This window comes from Cetorhinus maximus, chromosome 2, assembly GCF_964194155.1.
Source record: "Cetorhinus maximus chromosome 2, sCetMax3.hap1.1, whole genome shotgun sequence".
NCBI classification, from domain to species: domain Eukaryota; kingdom Metazoa; phylum Chordata; class Chondrichthyes; order Lamniformes; family Cetorhinidae; genus Cetorhinus; species Cetorhinus maximus.
This window is the reverse complement of record NC_135880.1, coordinates 111,460,348-111,477,830: the sequence shown is the minus strand read 5'-3', so window position 1 is coordinate 111,477,830 and position 17,483 is coordinate 111,460,348. Positions and strand designations below refer to the sequence as shown.

Here is a 17,483-nt window from a genome sequence, read left to right as displayed (position 1 = left end):
CAGGATGCCTGGCATGCAACATGATAGTGTCATGACTTAAACTAATGATATGTCCTTCTTCTCCCTTTTAGGTTCACCAGCAGGTGGTCACAATGAGGACCCTGAATGCCCACTCTGACCCCAGAAGACCACCATACTCAGCACGCACCTGAGTCACACCCTCTCTGTCAAGCAGGCACCAGCACAGATACCAGCACCTCAGTGGGCATAACATTGCTGTTTAGTATCTTGGTGCACATTGGTGAGAGCACTTCACACTCGCTTGAGGTGCAGGCAGAGGCAGAGAGTGCCCAGGGTGCCAGCAGTCAGAGGAATGCTGGGGAACAGAAACATGTTCTGTCGATGGCTGATGATGGGTCTCTGGAGTTGTCCATTAGGCAGCAGATGCTGGAAGTCCATCAGGATGTGAGGGAAGATCTGGTGGAGATACATGAGGGAATGCATGCCATGGTGTCCGTTTGGGAGGAGTCCCTGCAGAGCATGACCACTGCGTTGACCCTCATGGCCAAGCGCAATGCCTCGTCCATGGAGAGAGTGGTGACTGTCATGTAGAGGCTCCTCCAGGGACTCCATCAGGGGTTGGACCTGCAAGCCCTCACACTGGCAATGACCTCAGCTGGTCATTGTCTGGTGGGAGATGGATTGGGCACCCACTATCCCAGCTAGGTGCCCATCCATCAATGGTGAGCAGGGAGGTCCAAAGTGACCTCATGTTGGCGCACGAGCTGCCTGTTCTCTCTGCGGGTTCCTCTCAGGGTGACAGCAGCAGGTCCTCCGCCCCTCTGCCAGTGACCGTGGCATCTGATGAGGCTCCGGCGACTGGGGAGATGCCAGCCATGGCACCGGCCACTCCCTCCCACACGGGGTGTTCACAAGCTCCACAGGCCAGAGGACGACCGCCAAGGTCATCAAGGCCAACAAGGCAGCAGAGTCAGCAGGCTGTTTCCAATGCCGGTGCCAATGAGGGAGGAGCACCTAGATGTAGCACCCGCAAATGTAAATGTACACCTTAAGCACAAGACAGCCTTATCACGGGTGATATTTTGTTACCCCTTTTTGCTTTCATGTTTTTAATGGTGTGATAAACAACACCGGTTAATGTTTATTTTGTCTATATTTCACATGCGCAATTACATGAGATTTTATTTTGTGCTATTGGCCCCTGTATGCTTCATTTGTCCTGTAGGTGCAGGAAAAGCCATTATGTAATGATGGACGCATGTCTCCTGAAACTTTATTGCACAGGCACAGAGTGTATGTTGGTGGCCAAGGAACTGGTCCTCTCTGGGATCGAGTATGGAGCCTGCAGCCCTGGCATGTGGTGGTGGTTCTTATTTGGTGGGCTAGGTGAAGGAGCGTTGGATCAAAGCGTCCAGGGTGTCCCTGCCTCCCTGGAGGTTACCCAAATCAGCGTCTGTGCCCTCAGCGTTCTCCTCACCGTGCTCATCCTCGGACTCACTCCTGGACTCATCATCTGTTGCCTGTACAGCTGCGTTTTCTTCCTCCACTGCGTCCCCCCTTGCCAGTGCCAGATTGTGGAGAGCGCAGCCTGCAACCACTATCAGTGACATCCACTCTGGGGGGGTATTGGAGTGCGCCCCCTGAACTGTCCAGGCATCAGAAGCGCATCTTGAGAAGACCGATGGTTTTCTCTACCACCGCCCTTGTGGAGGTAAGGCTGCTTGGCCTCTGTTCTTGGATGGTGGAGAGGCATCATGAGCCACTTTTTGAGGGGATAGCACTTGTCACCCAGCAGCCATCCATCCAGTCAGGCTGGAACGCTGAAGAGCCTTGGCACATGGCAGTGTCTCAGGATGTAAGCTTCATGGGAGCTGCCAGGATACCTTGCACACACTTGCAGAACCTGCATCCTGTGATCACACACTATCTGCACGTTCATGGAGTGGAATCCCTCCCTGTCGATGAAGGCACTCGGCTCACTCGCTGGCGCCTTGATGGCCACATGTGTGCAGTCGATGGCACCCTGGATGCAGGGGAAGCCAGCAATCACTGTGAAACTTCTGGCTCGCTCTGCCTGGCTAGCCTTGTCCATATGGTAATGAACGAAAGCCAATACCTGCCTGAATAGAGCGTCTGTCACCAGTTTGATGCAAATATGGACAGCTGATTGGGAGACTCCACACAGATCCCCCACTGACCCCTGGAAAGAGCCGGAGGCATAGAAGTTGAGGGCCACTGTGACCTTCAGAGCCACTGGCATGGGGTGTCTACCCACACAGTCAGAGGTGATCTCGGGCCCAATCATCTGACAAATGGAGGTCGTTCTGTCCCTGGAGAGGCAAAGCCTCCTTCGACATTGCACCTCAGACATATTGAGGTAGCTGCATCGCCGCTTATAAACCCTGGCAGCAGGATAGTGGCCCTTCTGCCTTGGACTGCCAGCTGGCCCTGCCCCCTTGTGCCTCTGCCTCTCCTCCCACAGGTCCCTCCCCTGGAAGCTGCATTGGGACACCTGGCCTCCTCTCCCTTCTGCCCTTCTCTTCCTCCTCAGAAGAGGTGCCACAAGCAGAGACCACAATCCCCATCACCAGGGTTATGGAAGGCTGTCTGATACCTGGAAGGTCCCATGCAGTCTGAATCCTCCGGGGGCCTGGAAGACAACAGTGAGTCCCGAAATGAAGCCTAGAAATGCTCAGAATGCAGCTGTGAAGCGAGATGAAGCTGTCCAGTTCACATAAGCAACCATCAGCACACGATCTCCAAAACTCCTCACTAACTTTGACAATGCTGCTGATCCTTTGTATCCCACCCATAGATGAGCTTTTGCAAATTGTGGCCTGCCTGCCCATTCTGCCCGTGCAATGGCTGAAAATTCGCATAGGCTACTTTCAGGAGACAATTGGTGTGTCAAGGGCCTTAACTGGCCTCTTAATTAATGGTGGGTGCACCGCCGTCTCCCTCACGTGCCCGCCGAGTGAAAGATCGCGAGAGTGTGCATTGACATTGGCATGCTTGGCAGACGTCAATGCGCATTATTTCACGCTCGAGCGGGTCGGGCGTGTGCCTGCCCGCCGAGCGAAAAATTCTGCCCATTATAAAAAATTATGTCAAAACATTTTTATTTAAAAAAATATGAATGTTGGAAACCTCAATCCGCTCATGGACGAAGTTTCCTAAAAAATCCAAAGGCCGCGTGGCTGACTCGCCCGACTGCCAACCGTAAGGTTGGACAGGCAGCGAAGAACAGTTTTCAATTAATTGATTAATGGCCTTAATAGGCCTCTTAATTGTTGGCGGGCACACTGCCAACTCTCACGCGTGCCCGCTAACCGAAATATCACGTGAATGAGCAATGACGTTGGCTTGCCCAACGTCATCGCGTTCTATTTTATGCCCGATCAGGTCAGGCGTGTGCCCGCCCGCAGGACATAAAATCCTGCCCAATATATTCTTGTCTGTCTAAAAACGAACATTAACAAGCTTACTTATGTTACTTAAAGGGATGATGATGGATAGGCAATGGCAAACATTCAAAGAGCGCATGGCTGAACTGCAGCAATTGTTTCTTCCTGCCTGGCGCAAAAGTAAAACAGGAAAGGTGGCCAAACCATGGCTTACAAGGGAAATTAGAGATAGTATTAGATCCAAGTAAGAGGCATACAAATTGGCCAGAAAAAACAACAGACCTGAGGATTGGGAGCAGTTTAGAATTCAGCAAAGGAGGACCAAGGGATTGATTAAGGAAGGGGAAAATAGAGTACGAGAGTAAGCTTGCGGGGAACATAAGAACTGACTGTAAAAGTTTCTGTAGAAATGTGAAGAAAAAAAGATTGGTGAAGACAAATGTAGGTCCCTTACAGTCAGAAACAGGGGAAATTATAATGGGAACAAAGAAATGGCTGACCAACTAAATACATGCTTTGGTTCTGTCTTCACAAAGGAGGACTCAAATAACATACCAGAAATGTTGGGGAACACAGGGTTTAGTGAGAGGGAGGAACTGAAAGAACTCAGTATCAGTAGGGAAATGGTTGGGGAAATTGATGGGATTGAAGGCCAATAAATCCCCAGGGCCTGATAATCTACATCCCAGAGTACTTAAGGAATTGGCCCTAGAAATAGTGAATGCATTGGTGGTCATCTCCTGAGATTCTATAGACTCTGGAACAGTTTCTACAGATTGGAGGGTAGTTAATGTAACCCCACTATTTAAAAAGGGACGGAGAGAGAAAACAGGGAATTGTAGACCAGTCAGCCTGATGTCGGTAGTGGGGAAAATTCTAGAGTCCATTATAAAAGGTTTAATAGCTGACCACTTGGAAAGCAGTGACAGAATTGGATGGAGTCAGCATGGATTTACGAAAGGGAAATCATGCTTGACAAATCTACTGGAATTTTTTGGAGGATGTAACTAGTAGAGTTGATGAGGGGGAGCCAGTGGATGTGGTTTATTTGGACTTTCAGAAGGCTTTCGACAAAGTCCCACATAAGAAATTAGCGTGTATAATTAAAGTGCATGGGATTGGGGGTAGTGTATTGAGATGGATAGAAAACTGGTTGGCAGTCAGGAAACAAAGAGTAGGAATAAAAGGGTCTTTTTCCGAATGGCAGGCAGTGACTAGTGGGGTACCGCAGGGATCGGTGCTGATACCCAAGCTATTCACAATATATATTAATGATTTAGATGAGGGAACTAAATGTAATACCTCCAAATTTGCAGATGACACAAAGCTGAGCGGGAGGGTGAGCTGTGAGGAGGATGCAGAGATGCTTCAGCGTGATTTGGACAAGCTGAGTGAGTGGGCAAATGCATGGCAGATGCAGCAGAATGTGGATAAATGTGAGGTTATCCACTTTGGTAGCAAAAACAGGAAGGCAGATTATTATCTGAATGGTTATAAATTGAGAGAGGGGCATGTGCAATGAGACCTGGGTGTCCTCGTACACCAGTCGCTGAAGGTAAGCATGCAGGTGCAGCAGGTGATAAAGAAGGCAAATGGAAAGTTGGCCTTGATAGCGAGAGGATTCAAGTGCAGGAGCAGGGATATCTTGCTGCAGTTATACAGGGCCTTGGTGAGACCACACCTGGAATATTGTGTGCGGTTTTGGTCTCCTTATCTGAGGAAGGATGTTCTTGCTATAGGGGGAGTGCAGTGAAGGTTTACCAGACTGATTCCTGGGATGGTGGGACTGACATATGAGGAGAGATTGAGTCATTTAGCATTAAATTTGCTGGAGTTCAGAAGAATGAGGGGGGATCTCATAGAAATCTATAAAATTCTAACAGGACTAGACAGGGTAGATGCAGGAAGGATGTTCCCGATGGTGGGGGAGTCTAGAACCAGGGGTCACAGTCTGAGGGTACAGGTAGATCATTTAGGACTGAGATGAGGAGAAATTTTTTCACCCAGAGAGTGGTGCGCCTGTGGAAATCGCTACCACAGAAAGTAGTTGAGACCAAAACATTGTATGTTTTCAAGAAGGAGTTAGATATAGCTCTTGGGGCAAAAGGGATCAAAGGATATGGGGAGAAAGCAGGGGCAGGCTATTGAGTTGGACGATCAGCCATGATCATGGTGAATGGTGGAGCAGGCTCGAAGGACTGAATGGCCTACTCTTGCTCCTACTTTCTATGTTTCTATGTTACTGTAACTTTCATCAAGCTTCCAAATACATAATAAAGTTCGATCATTGAAATATAGACCCTGATAATGACCCCAAGGTTCACACATGGACACTAGTGGGTGAGTGGAGAACAGGTAGTGTAATAGCAAGTGGGAAACCCACAAGAACTTTTAGCACACCTGCCTGTGCCATTTTAATGCAGCCGCCTTATTAGATTAGAACTTCCGGTGTCAGCATGAATGTGGGGCAGCAGGTGTGGTGCACAACGTGATCTCAACTTAAGGCACCAATCCAGAGACGGAATTTGAAGAGTAAGTGGAACCCAGGTGAGTGAGAGAACAAGGATCTGCAAAAGCTGATCCTACTCAATAGGTATAATGTACTTGCTACCTGTGAGGATGAGCATAAAGACAGCCGACAGGACAGTCAGAATGTGGATCATAGCACCTTGGAGCAGGAAGCTGTCCAAGGGGTTGGGGGGTGGTGGTGCGGGGAATGAGTGTTGGTGGGAGGGGAAGCATAATGTGGTACTTGTGGGGATTCAATAATTAGGGGATGGATTGTATCCTTTGTAATCAGGATTGAGAGTTCCGCATGGTATGTTGCCTACGTGGTGGTAGGGTGAGGGACATCTTGAACCAGTTTGAAAGCATATTGAAGACTGGGAGAATCTAGTTGTTGTGATAAATGTTGGGACCAAAAACATAGGCAAGAGTAGGCATGCGGTCCTGTTTGAAGATTACGAGGAACGAGGAACTAACTTAAAGAAGCGGACCTCAAGGTTATAATCTCTGGGTTATTACCCAAGCCATGTGCAAATTGGTGTAAGATTAAGCAGGATCTGACTGAAGGAGTGGTGTGGGAAAGAGGGGTTCCATTGGTAGGATACAGGCACCACTATTGGAATGGGAAAGCACTGTACCATTCGGATGTGTTCCTCATTAATGTCTCATTTTCGCTCTCCTCACACCTCCCATTCTATTCCCCCTCCTCTTCGTCCCATTCCACCCCTCCTCCCCTTTGCCCCATTCTACTCCTGCTCCCCTTTGTCCCATTCCACCCCTCCTCCCCTTTGTCCCATTCTACCCCTCCTCCCCTTCGTCCCATTCTACCCCTCCTCACCTTCGTCCCATTCTACCCCTCCTCCCCTTCGTCCCATTCTACCCCTCCTCACCTTCGTCCCATTCTCCCCCTCCTCACCTTCATCCCATTCTCCCCCTCCTCACCTTCATCCCATTCTCCCCCTCCTCACCTTTGTCCCATTCTACCCCTCCTCCCTTTCGTCCCATTCTTCTCCTCCCCCTCCCCCTCATCCCATTCTACCCCTCCTCACCTTCGTCCCATTCTCCCCCTCCTCACCTTCGTCCCATTCTCCCCCTCCTCACCTTTGTCCCATTCTACCCTATCTCATGTATCACACCCGGACCATTAGCTCTTCTTTCCTGTCACGAGTTCACATTTTCAGGAGAGTGGATAAAATGTGAAAGGAGTGGGGAGGATGCACACTGATTGAAAGTGTGGGTCCAAGTCATAAACAACCTTAAAAATTCACTCATCTCTCTGAAATGAAACCCATATAATCTAGTCTTTCATCCATTATCCATTAATTTAGACAGAGCTATGGTTTCTAGGCTGGTGAATGTGGCTCACTCAATGCTAAATAAAGATGTAATTATCTGTGCCATAGTGGTAATGTCGCTGGACTAGTAATCCAGGGACCCAGGGTAATGCTCTGGGGGCTTGAATTCAAATCCTACCATGGCAGATGGTGAAATTTGAATGAGTAAAAATCTGGGAAATCTGATGTCCTTACCTGGTCTGGCCTACATGTGAATCCAAGCCCACAGCAATGTGGTTGACTCTTAACTGTCCTCTAAAATGCCTTGGCAAGCCACTCAGTTGTATCAATCTGCTAAAAACGTGTAAAAGGATTGAAACCAGACAGACCACCTGGCATCAACCTAGGCACCGGAAATGACAATGGCAAACTCAGCCCTGTCCACCCTGCAAAAACCTCCTTTCTAACATCTGGAGGTTTGTGCCAAAATTGGGAGAGCTGTCTCACAGACTAGCCAAGCAACAGCCTGACATAGTCATACTCACAGAAACATACTTTACAGACAATGTCCCAGACAACACCATCACCACCCCTGGGTATGTCCTGTCCCATTGGCAGGCCAGACCTAGCAGAGGTGGCAGCGCAGTGGTATATACAGTCAGGAGGGAGTTGCCCTGGGTGTCCTCAACATTGACTCTGGACCACATGAAGTCTCATGGCATCAGGTCAAACATGGGCAGGGAAACCTCCTGCTGATTACCACACACCGCCCCCCCCTCAGCTGATGAATCAGTGCTCCTACATGTTAAACATCACTTGGAAGAAGCACTGAGGGTGGCAAGGGCGCAGAATGTACTCTGGGTGGGGGACTTCAACGTCCATCACCAAGAGTGGCTCCGTAGCACCACTACTGACCAAGCTGGCCGAGTCCTAAAGCACATACTGCTAGACTGGGTCTGCGGCAGGTGGTGAGGGAACCAACAAGAGGAAAAACATACTTGACCTCATCCTCACCAACCTGCCTGCCGCAGATGCATCTGTCCATGACAGTATCAGTAGGAGTGACCACCTTGTGGAGATGAAATCCTGTCTTTGGGGATAACATTGGGGATAACCTCCATTGTGTTGTGTGGCACTACCACCGTGCTAAATGGGATAGATTTCGAACAGATCTAGAAATCAAGATTGGGTATCCATGAGGCACTGTGGGCCATCAGCAGCAGCAGAATTGTACTCAAACACAATCTCGTGTGCCCGGCATATCCCCCACTCTACCATTACCACTAAGCCAGGGAATCAACCTTTTTTCAATGATGAGTGCAGTAGAGCATGCCAGGAGCAGCACCAGGCATACCTAAAAATAAGGTGTCATTCTGGTGAAGCTACAACACAGGACTACTTGCGTGCCAAGCGTGCATAAGCAGCAAGTGATAGACAGAGCTAAGTGATTCCACAACCAATGAATCAAATCTATGTTCTGCAGCCCTGCCACATCCGTTGTGAATGGTGGTGGATAATTAAAAACTCACTGGAGGAGGAGACTCCACAAATATCCCCATTCTCAATGTGGGGGAGTACAGCATAGCTGTGCAAAAGATAAGGCTGAAGCATTTGCAACAATCTTCAGTCAGAAGTGCCGAGCGGATGATAGATTTTGGCCTCCTCCAGAGATTTCCAGCATCACAGATGCCAGTCTTCAGCCAATTCGATTCACTCCACGTGATTGCAAGAAATGGCTGAAGGCATTGGATACTGCAAAGGCTATGGACCCTGACAGCCTTTTGGCAATAGTACTGAAGAACTTTGCTCCAGAACTTGTCACGCCCCTAGCCAAGCTGTTCCAGCACAGTTACAACACTGGCAGCTACCTGGCAATGTGGAAAATTGCCCAGGTATGTCCTGTACATGAAAAGCAGGGCAGATCCAACCCGGCCAATTACCACTACATCAGTCTACTCCATCATTAGTAAAGTGATGAAGGGATCATCAACAGTGCTGATAAGTGGCACTTGCTTAGCAATAAGCTACTCACAGATGCTCAGGTGGGTTCTGCCAGGGCCACTCAGCTCCTGACCTCATTACAGCCTTGGTTCAAACATGGACAAAAGAGCTGAACTCCCGAGGTGAGGTGAGAGTGTTTGCCTTTGACATCAAGGCAGCATTTGACCGAGTGTGGCATCAAGGAGCCCTAGCAAAACTGGAGTCAATGGGAATCAGGGGGAAAACTCTCTGCTGGTTGGAGTCATACCTAGCAAAAAGGAAATGGTTGTAGTTGTTGGAGGTCGATCATCTCAGTTACACTGCAGGAGTTCCCCAGGGTAGTGTCCTATGCCCAATCTTCTTCAGCTGCTTCATCAATAACCTTCCTTCCAACATAAGGTCAGAAGTGGGGATGTTCGCTGATGATTGCACAATGTTCAGCACCATTCTACACTGACAATATCACTGTTATCAATTTTCAAAGGGCTCACATTGCTCCCGACCATCTAACTTATTTTGGGTTATCTTGATATCCTTTGCAAGTTTTTTGTATATCTTTGTTTTCTTATACTTTTTTTTCATATCCCCTTGTGGCCTCCATGTCCAAATGCAGCAAGACCTGGACAATATGCAGGCTTGGGCTGACAAGTGGAAAGTAACATTTGCACCACACCAGTGCCAGGCAATGACCATCTCCAACAAGAAAATCTAACCATCACCCCTTGACATTCAATGGCATTCCCATCGCTGAATCCCCCACCATCAACATCCTGGGGGTTGTCTTTGACTAGAAATTGAACTGGATTAGCCATATAAATACTGTGGCTAGAAGAGCAGGTCAGAGGCTAGGAATCTTGAGGTGAGTAAGCGCCTCCTGACTCCCCAAATCCTGTCCACCATCTACAAAGCACAAGTCAGGAGTGTGATGGAATACTCTCCATTTGCCTGGATGAGTGCAGCTCCAACAACATTCAAGAAGCTTGACATCATCCAGGACAAAGCAGCTTGCTTGATTGGCACCCCTTCCACAAACATTCACTCCCTCCACCACTGACGCACAGTAGCAGCAGTGTGTACCATCTACAAGATGCACTGCAGGAACTCACCAAGCCTCCTTAGATGCACCTCCCAAACCCACAACCGCTACCATCGAGAAGGGCAGCAGACACGTGGGAAAACCACCACCTGGAAGTTCCGCTCCAAGCCATTCACCATCATGACTTGGAAATATACCACCGTTCCTTCACTGTCGCTGGGTCAAAATCCTGCAGCTCCTTTCCAAACAGCACTGTGGATGTTCACCACATGGACTGCAGTGGTTCAAGAAGGAAGCTCACCACCACCTTCTCAAGGGCAATTAGGGATGGGCAATAAATGCTGGCCTAGCCAGCGACACCCACACCTCATGAATTAATAAAAAAAACTGCTACATATATATGATTGATAATTCTGAATAATAAATGTGACCGTCAGAAAGCATTAGGTGCTCATTGAGTCTAGGCTTTTTGATCAACTTCACCCCAGACTCTGTGTGTTTATCTGACTATGATGCGCTGTGCTCACTGGGTTTCTGGCCCTTAGTTGCTGTCGGCTTTCCAGGGCCATTTGGCTCCAAGCTGGGTCTGGGGCACTGAGAGCTCTGAATGGGGCACACTCCCAAGTCTGGCCCTAAGGACTGGCAACTAGATGTTGCACAGGCCCCACCAATTTCACCTGGCTCAGTCCTTCCCCTTCATCCCACAAGTTGACCAGCTACTGGGGAGTTTTCTCTCCCCCTCTTGGAAGCCTTGCCCAAGGATTCTAGAGCACTCTCGCCTTCTGAAGCTCTGTCTGTCCTGTGGTTCTGAGGCTCTGTCCAGTTCATCACCTCTCATCCTTCTCACTGATCACTTCTGGATACACCTACCCCTCCCCATCATGCCCACTTGACCTCAATCTCTCCAATATCAAATTCTCCCTCCCTGTGTCTGCTTCTCATCCAGTCAAAGCTGCACTTTCCACTATGCTCTCTATAAGCACTCACCCTTATGCCATGACATTTGTAGCTCATCCCCGACTCCCTACGTGAGCTCGCTATTGTGAATGGCCTGTTTATTTCAATGTGCAATATATTATAGATTGCTGTGCAGCCGTGTATGCACTTACCTTAGAGGGAACATTGCTAATGAGTCAGATTTGATTAACAGCCTAACTGTGTGTGAACATTTATCTAATAGTCATCATGATATGATCGAGTTCAACATTGTGTTTGAAGGGAGAAGCATGAAGAGTTACTAAGATTCTAGATTTAGGTAAGGCCAAGCTCAATATGATGTTACAGTGACTGTCCACTGAAAAATGGGAAAAATTTGTTAATGACTAAAACGACTCTAAATTAGTCAAAGATGTTCAAAAAAGGAATTTAGTGTGATACTAAACTGGTTTATAGTCCCAATGGGCAAGAGTTCCACTCCCGGACCCCCCCAAAAAAACAGCCATGGATAGCCAAAGAGGTAAGAGAGAATGTAAAACTAGAAGGTAAAAGCATACAAAAATATATAAAAATAACACAATTTTGGTGGCTGGTAGAGAACAAAGAACAAGAAAACATGACACAACAATAATAACTTATTTATACAGCACCTTTAATGTAACAAAACATTGCAAGGTGCTTCACAGCAACAACTTATAAGAAGTTGAGAAGAGATTTGATCAAGGTATTCAAAATCATGAGCGGTCTGGCAGAGTAGAAAGGGAGAAACTGTTCCCATTAGTGGGAGGATCGAGAACCAGAGGCCAAAAATTTAAGGTAATTGGCAAAAGAAGCAATGCTGACATGAGGAAAATCTTTTTCACGCAGTGAGTGGTGAGGATCTAGGTTGCACTCTCAAAAGTGTGGTGGAGGAAGGATCAATCGAGGCATTCAAAAGGGAATTAAATCATTATATGGAAAGGTGAGACTTGCAGGGCTATGGGGAAAGGGCAGGGGAGTGGTCCTAGGTGAATGGCTCCTTCAGAGGGACAGCACAGACATGATGGGCAAAATAGCTTTTTTCTGCACTGTAATCGCTATAGGATTCTGGCGCTTTTAACATAATGTAGCACTATTAACGTAATAAACGTCCCAAGGCACTTAACAAGGATGTTATAAAGCAAAATATGATCGCATAAGGAGATATTAGGTCAGATGACCAAAAGCTCAGTCAAAGAAGTAGGTTTTAAGGGGTGTCCTAAATGAGGAAATTGAGGTATAGAGGATATAGGTAGGGAGGGAATTCTGGAGTTCAGCGCTTAAACAACTGAGGGCATGGCCACCAATCATGGAGCAATTAAAATCAGGGATACTCAATAAATTTGATAAACGCTGATATCTCAAAGGGTTATGGGGCTGGAGACAATTACAGAGATAGGTAGGGATGAGGCCACGAAGGGATTTGAAAAAAAAATATAAGAAAACAAAGATATACAAAAAACTTGCAAGGGACATCAAGATAACCCAAAATAAGGTAGATGGTCGGGAGCAATGTGAACCTTTGAAAATTGATAACAGTGATATTGTCAGTGTAGATAAAGAAATAGTGGATATTTTGAATAATTATTTTGCATCAGCATTCACATGATGAAACGTGGATAGCATGCCAGGCATTTAAAAATATATTCATATTTTAATCAAGAATGGGAACTCACCAAAATTAACATAAGCAAAATAACAGTAATGAAGAAAACAACGGTACCAAAGCATAACAAATCCCCAGGGCTTGATGGTTTCCATCCCAGGGTTTTAAAAGAAGTAGGTGAGAACATTGTAGATGTCCTAACCATATTCTTCCAAATTTCTCTTGATTCGGGGACTGTTCACTTCAGATTGGAAAATTGTGCACATTACTCTGCAATTTAGAAAGGAAAGAGAGGGAAAACCTGGGATCTATAAATCAGTTAGCCTAACATCTGTTGTTGGGAAATTACTGGAGTCTATAATTAAGGAAGTGGTGACTGAGCACCTTGAAAACTTTCAGCTGAACAGTGAAAGCTTGGATTTGTAAAGGGTAGGTCATACCTGACAGAACTGATTGACTTTTTTTGGAAATGTGACTAATGAACAGGGGAATGCATGATTGATATTTCTATTGATTTCCAGAAGGCATTTGATAAGTTATAAGAAACTATTAGCTAAAGTTGAAACTGAAGGCATGCCCGCTTAGGAAGTTGGCTGAACAGCAGGAGACAGAGAGTACTCTAATTGGCAGGATGTGACTAAAGGTGTCCTACAAGGATCTGTGTTGGGGCCTCAAGTATCTACTATATTTATTAACAACTTAGATGAGGGGATAGAAAGCCCCATTTCCAAGTTTTCTGTTGACACAAAGATAGGCGGCATTATAAGCAATGTAGATGGAAGAATAAAACTAGAGTTAAAAACAGTTGCTTGGTAGTTACAGAACTTGAATATTACTGAAAAGAGAGACATGTTGCTGAAGCTTTTTGTCTTGCACTGATCAGGACACACACAAGAATGCCAAATTTCAAATGATCACAACAATTTATACTACAGGGGAAAAGGGTGCTGATTGGTTGGCAAGACAACTCTGATTGGCTGAGGCATTGCTATGGAGAAAGCAACCCTGAACTATAGGCTCCCAAGCTCCCGGGCAATTCAAAAAAGGTGCAAGGTTTGAACTATTTCTTTTGTTTGCAGAGAATGGGCTCTAGTTCATGAATCTATGCTGCTTCTAACAAGTGTAAATTAGGCACGTTACATGCTTGACTGATTTTCTTAAATTGCTTGTTAGTGTAGCTATTAACACACTCAGGATTGTTTAACAAGTGCTACCTAATTGTGGAATCACATCTACCAGTAGACATTTTGGTTTGGATTTTGCAAGCATGGACTGGTTGAGTACAGCCTGTACTCTGCCTGTTATGAACAACCAAAGGAATATGCTGTTTGATTTGGTTAGCCAATTGCTGGACGTACAGCCTCTATATTTGGCATCGCACCGACACCAAAATTCATATACGACTTACTCAATTGTGTGGTCCAAAAGATGCTCTGCCACTCCATTACAAACCTCATTAGAGCCTTGGTTCAAACAAAAGAGCTGAGTTTCTGAGGTGAGGTGAGCGTGACTGCTCTTGACATCAAGGGCAGCATTTGACTGAGCTTGGCATCAAGGAGTCCTAGCAAAACTGAAGTCAGTGGGAATTGGTGTGGTTGGGGGTGGGGGTGGGGGGGTGCAGTGGGTGGCGGGGAGTCCTCCACTGGTTGGAGTCACACCTATCACAAAGAAGAATGGTTGTGGTTTTTGGAGGCCAATCATCTCAGCCACAGGACATTGCTGCGGGTGTTCCTCAGGACAGTTACCTAAACCCAACCGACTTCGGCTGCTTCATCAATGACCTTGCCTCCATCATAATGTCAGAAGTGGGGATGTTTTCTGATGATTGCACAGTATTCATAACTCCTCAGGTAATGAAACAACCCATGACTGCAAGCAACAAGACTTGGACAACATTCAGGCTTGGATTGACAGGTGGCAAGTAACAGGCATATAACACAAGCGTCAGGCAATGACCATCTCCAACAGGAGAGAATCTAATCATCTCCCCATGACATTTAATGACATTGCCATTGCTGAATCCAGCACCATTTGCAACTCCTCAGATACTGAAGCAGCCTGTGTCCATATGCAGTAAGACCTGAGAAATATCCAGGCTTGGGCGATAAATGGCAAGTAACTTTTGCGCCTCACAAGTGCCAGGCAATGACCGTCTCCAACAAATGAGAATCTAACCATCTCCCCTTGACATTCAATGGCATTACCATCGCTGAATCCCCTACTATCAATATCCTGGGGGTTACCATTGACCAGAAACTGAACTGGACTAGCCATATAAATACTGTGCCTAATAGAGCAGGTCAGAGGCTCAGAACTCAGCAGTGAGTAACTTGCCTCCTGACTCCCTAAAGCCTGTCCACCATCTCCAAGGTACAAGTCAAGAGTGTGATAGAACATTGATTATCCACTTGCTTGGATGAGTGCAGCTCCAACAACACTCGAGAAGCTTGACACCATCCCAGACAAAGCAGCCCGCTTGATTGGGTAATTAGAGATGGGCAATGAATGCTGGCCTTACCAGTGTTGCCTGCATCCTGTGAATGAAAAACAATAGGCTATGTCTGGTAAATCATTTCACATTTCACAACAGTCATAACTGTGTCCAGGGTACTATGCTATGACAATGTTTCAAGAGGAACAGCTGCTGCCCAACAAATCCATAATTTAACCTTTTAAAACCCTGATGGTACTGTTACTTGAATATTTAATCCAGTCATGGCCACAAAAGCACAAAGGAAGCATGCAAACCCTGAAAAGGGTGCCAGGAAAGACTAGAAGCCTGTTTTAACCTCACTCAGGATTGGTTTAGTTGCTCCATTTACATCCTGTTCAATTTTCCCTTCCATTAACGTTAATGGAATGTAAAGCCTGGTGGCCGAGCTGATCCTGTCAGCTTCCAGCTGGGTGGGTCAGGCTAAAGTAATCTCTGAAAATTGAGTTCTGAGGATTCTTCAGCCTTGAAAAACTGGTGATTGAGAAGTGACCTTACAGTGGTACAAAAGATACTAAGTGGAACAGAACATTTTAAGCGTCAGCACTACTTCAAGTCACTGCAGGATAAGGATATTTAGGCTAAAACTGCTGAAAACGCAAGGTCAAGATTGACATCAGGAAGCACTTCTTCACACAAGTGATTAACTCAGAATAGTATGGATTGCATTTTTCTTAGTGTAATTCCCTCCATATTGACATAGCCAGCACAAAGAATAATTGAAATTTCAAGCACAAATTGTGTTTAGCACATTTCAAGATTCCGTAATCTTTTGTGCTGGTTTTAAAAGCATCACGTTAGAAACAGGCAGCAACCTCATTTCCAGGGTGAATTAATTACCATTGGGGGTTTCCACTAGATGTACACGCTTTCAGGCCTTGAGGAGGTTCCAAAAATTAAGCTGGGCCTTTTGGGTGCAAGGACACTCATAGCTACGTATTGAAGGGTTTTGAATGTTTTGTAGTAATTGTTACGATCAGGTGAGGAGGGATAGACTGATTTTCCTCTTTTCCCACACCCCATTTGGTTATAGCAGAGGTTTTGACTTTTAAAATGCTGCTGTATTGCCAGTTAAGTACTGTCTAAGTACTTGACTGTGTGGAGTTTGTAAGAATTAAGCATGACATCCTTGTCCCCCACTGGCTCTGCTCTAATCTCTAGTGTTATGGGCCATCTTGTCCTGCAACAAGGAGGGCAAAATGTCATTGATTGTTTTGCACCCTGCTCGGGTGATGTGCCTGCCACAGCTGAATAGCTGAAGGCATGGGAGCTTGATTTGAGGCTGGCATTTTTGCAAAGTGTGCAAGGTTGAGCTGGTGTATCAGGATAGTGAGTGCTGATGGGTAGGTGCCAGGGGTTTGGTGCATTGAGCAGAGTGAGAGCTGGTGTGTGTAGGAGATAAATAGGATTTCCACTGAGCTTCACCAAAACAGAAGTCTGAGGAAATTCACCCCTGACATCTCAAGTATTGTCGTGCTCTTGCCCTGTTTCTGTTAATGTACTCCTAATTTCTACTCCAGTTGAAAACATTCAAGTTGTTTTCAAAACCCAAGAGTTTTGAGAAAGAAATTCTACCCTGTAACACAAGTCAGAAATAAAAACCCAACCCAGTGAAAGTGCACAAGACATTTTAAAATAAAAAGTGCGGTTTATTTTGTAAAACGTTCCTCTGATAAAATGACTTACTAAGTAGTATGTCATCTCCCTGCTTATGAACATAATTTCAAGATGCATTTGCGTGAGGTCACCGAATATCTTGCGGTACTGCTGCCAGGTCCTCGGGGATAGACTCCGGGCATTGCCCTCCTTGTTACTTGCTCACATTCCCTTTGGAGAGTAATCTTTGAGGGCCTCTTGGTCACCTGTGGAAACATGACTGCTCTCTTCCTGTTGACCTTCATCACCAAGTCCTTCACTTTTTCATGTGTCTCCCCTGGTGCCCTATTTGTGCAGCTCCTACTTGCAGCCAGTGTAAGTAAAGGCAGTCAGCAGCAGTTTCTCTTCCACGGAATGCAATTCCCCCATAAAAGGGGTAGGCTGCATTTGACAGCCTGCTGGACCATGCGCTATTAGTGCACGATGCTTGGCCCCCTGTTGAGCACTCAGAAACCAGCGGCACAGGTCTCTTTGGATCAATGCTACGAGCAGGCAAACGAGGAGTCAGTGCTAAGCCTGCAGGTTGTGAATCACAACCTCGTACCCGGAAACAGGCCTTAATGAATTTTTAGCTTAAAAACTTTGGAATAATTCAAATGGCAGTTACACTGTATAG

At 46.4% G+C, this 17,483-nt stretch overlaps 1 protein-coding gene across 1 annotated transcript in view; it reads left to right on the top strand.

The window, feature by feature from the left end:
• Nucleotides 1–152, top strand: part of hsd17b3 (hydroxysteroid (17-beta) dehydrogenase 3) — a 59,409-nt gene extending 59,257 nt beyond the window's left edge. The window contains exon 12 of the mRNA XM_078556988.1: nt 72–152. Within this exon, the coding sequence (XP_078413114.1) occupies nt 72–152 (81 nt within the window). The remainder of the gene's footprint in view (nt 1–71) is intronic.
• The last annotated feature ends 17,331 nt before the right edge of the window (nt 153–17,483 follow it).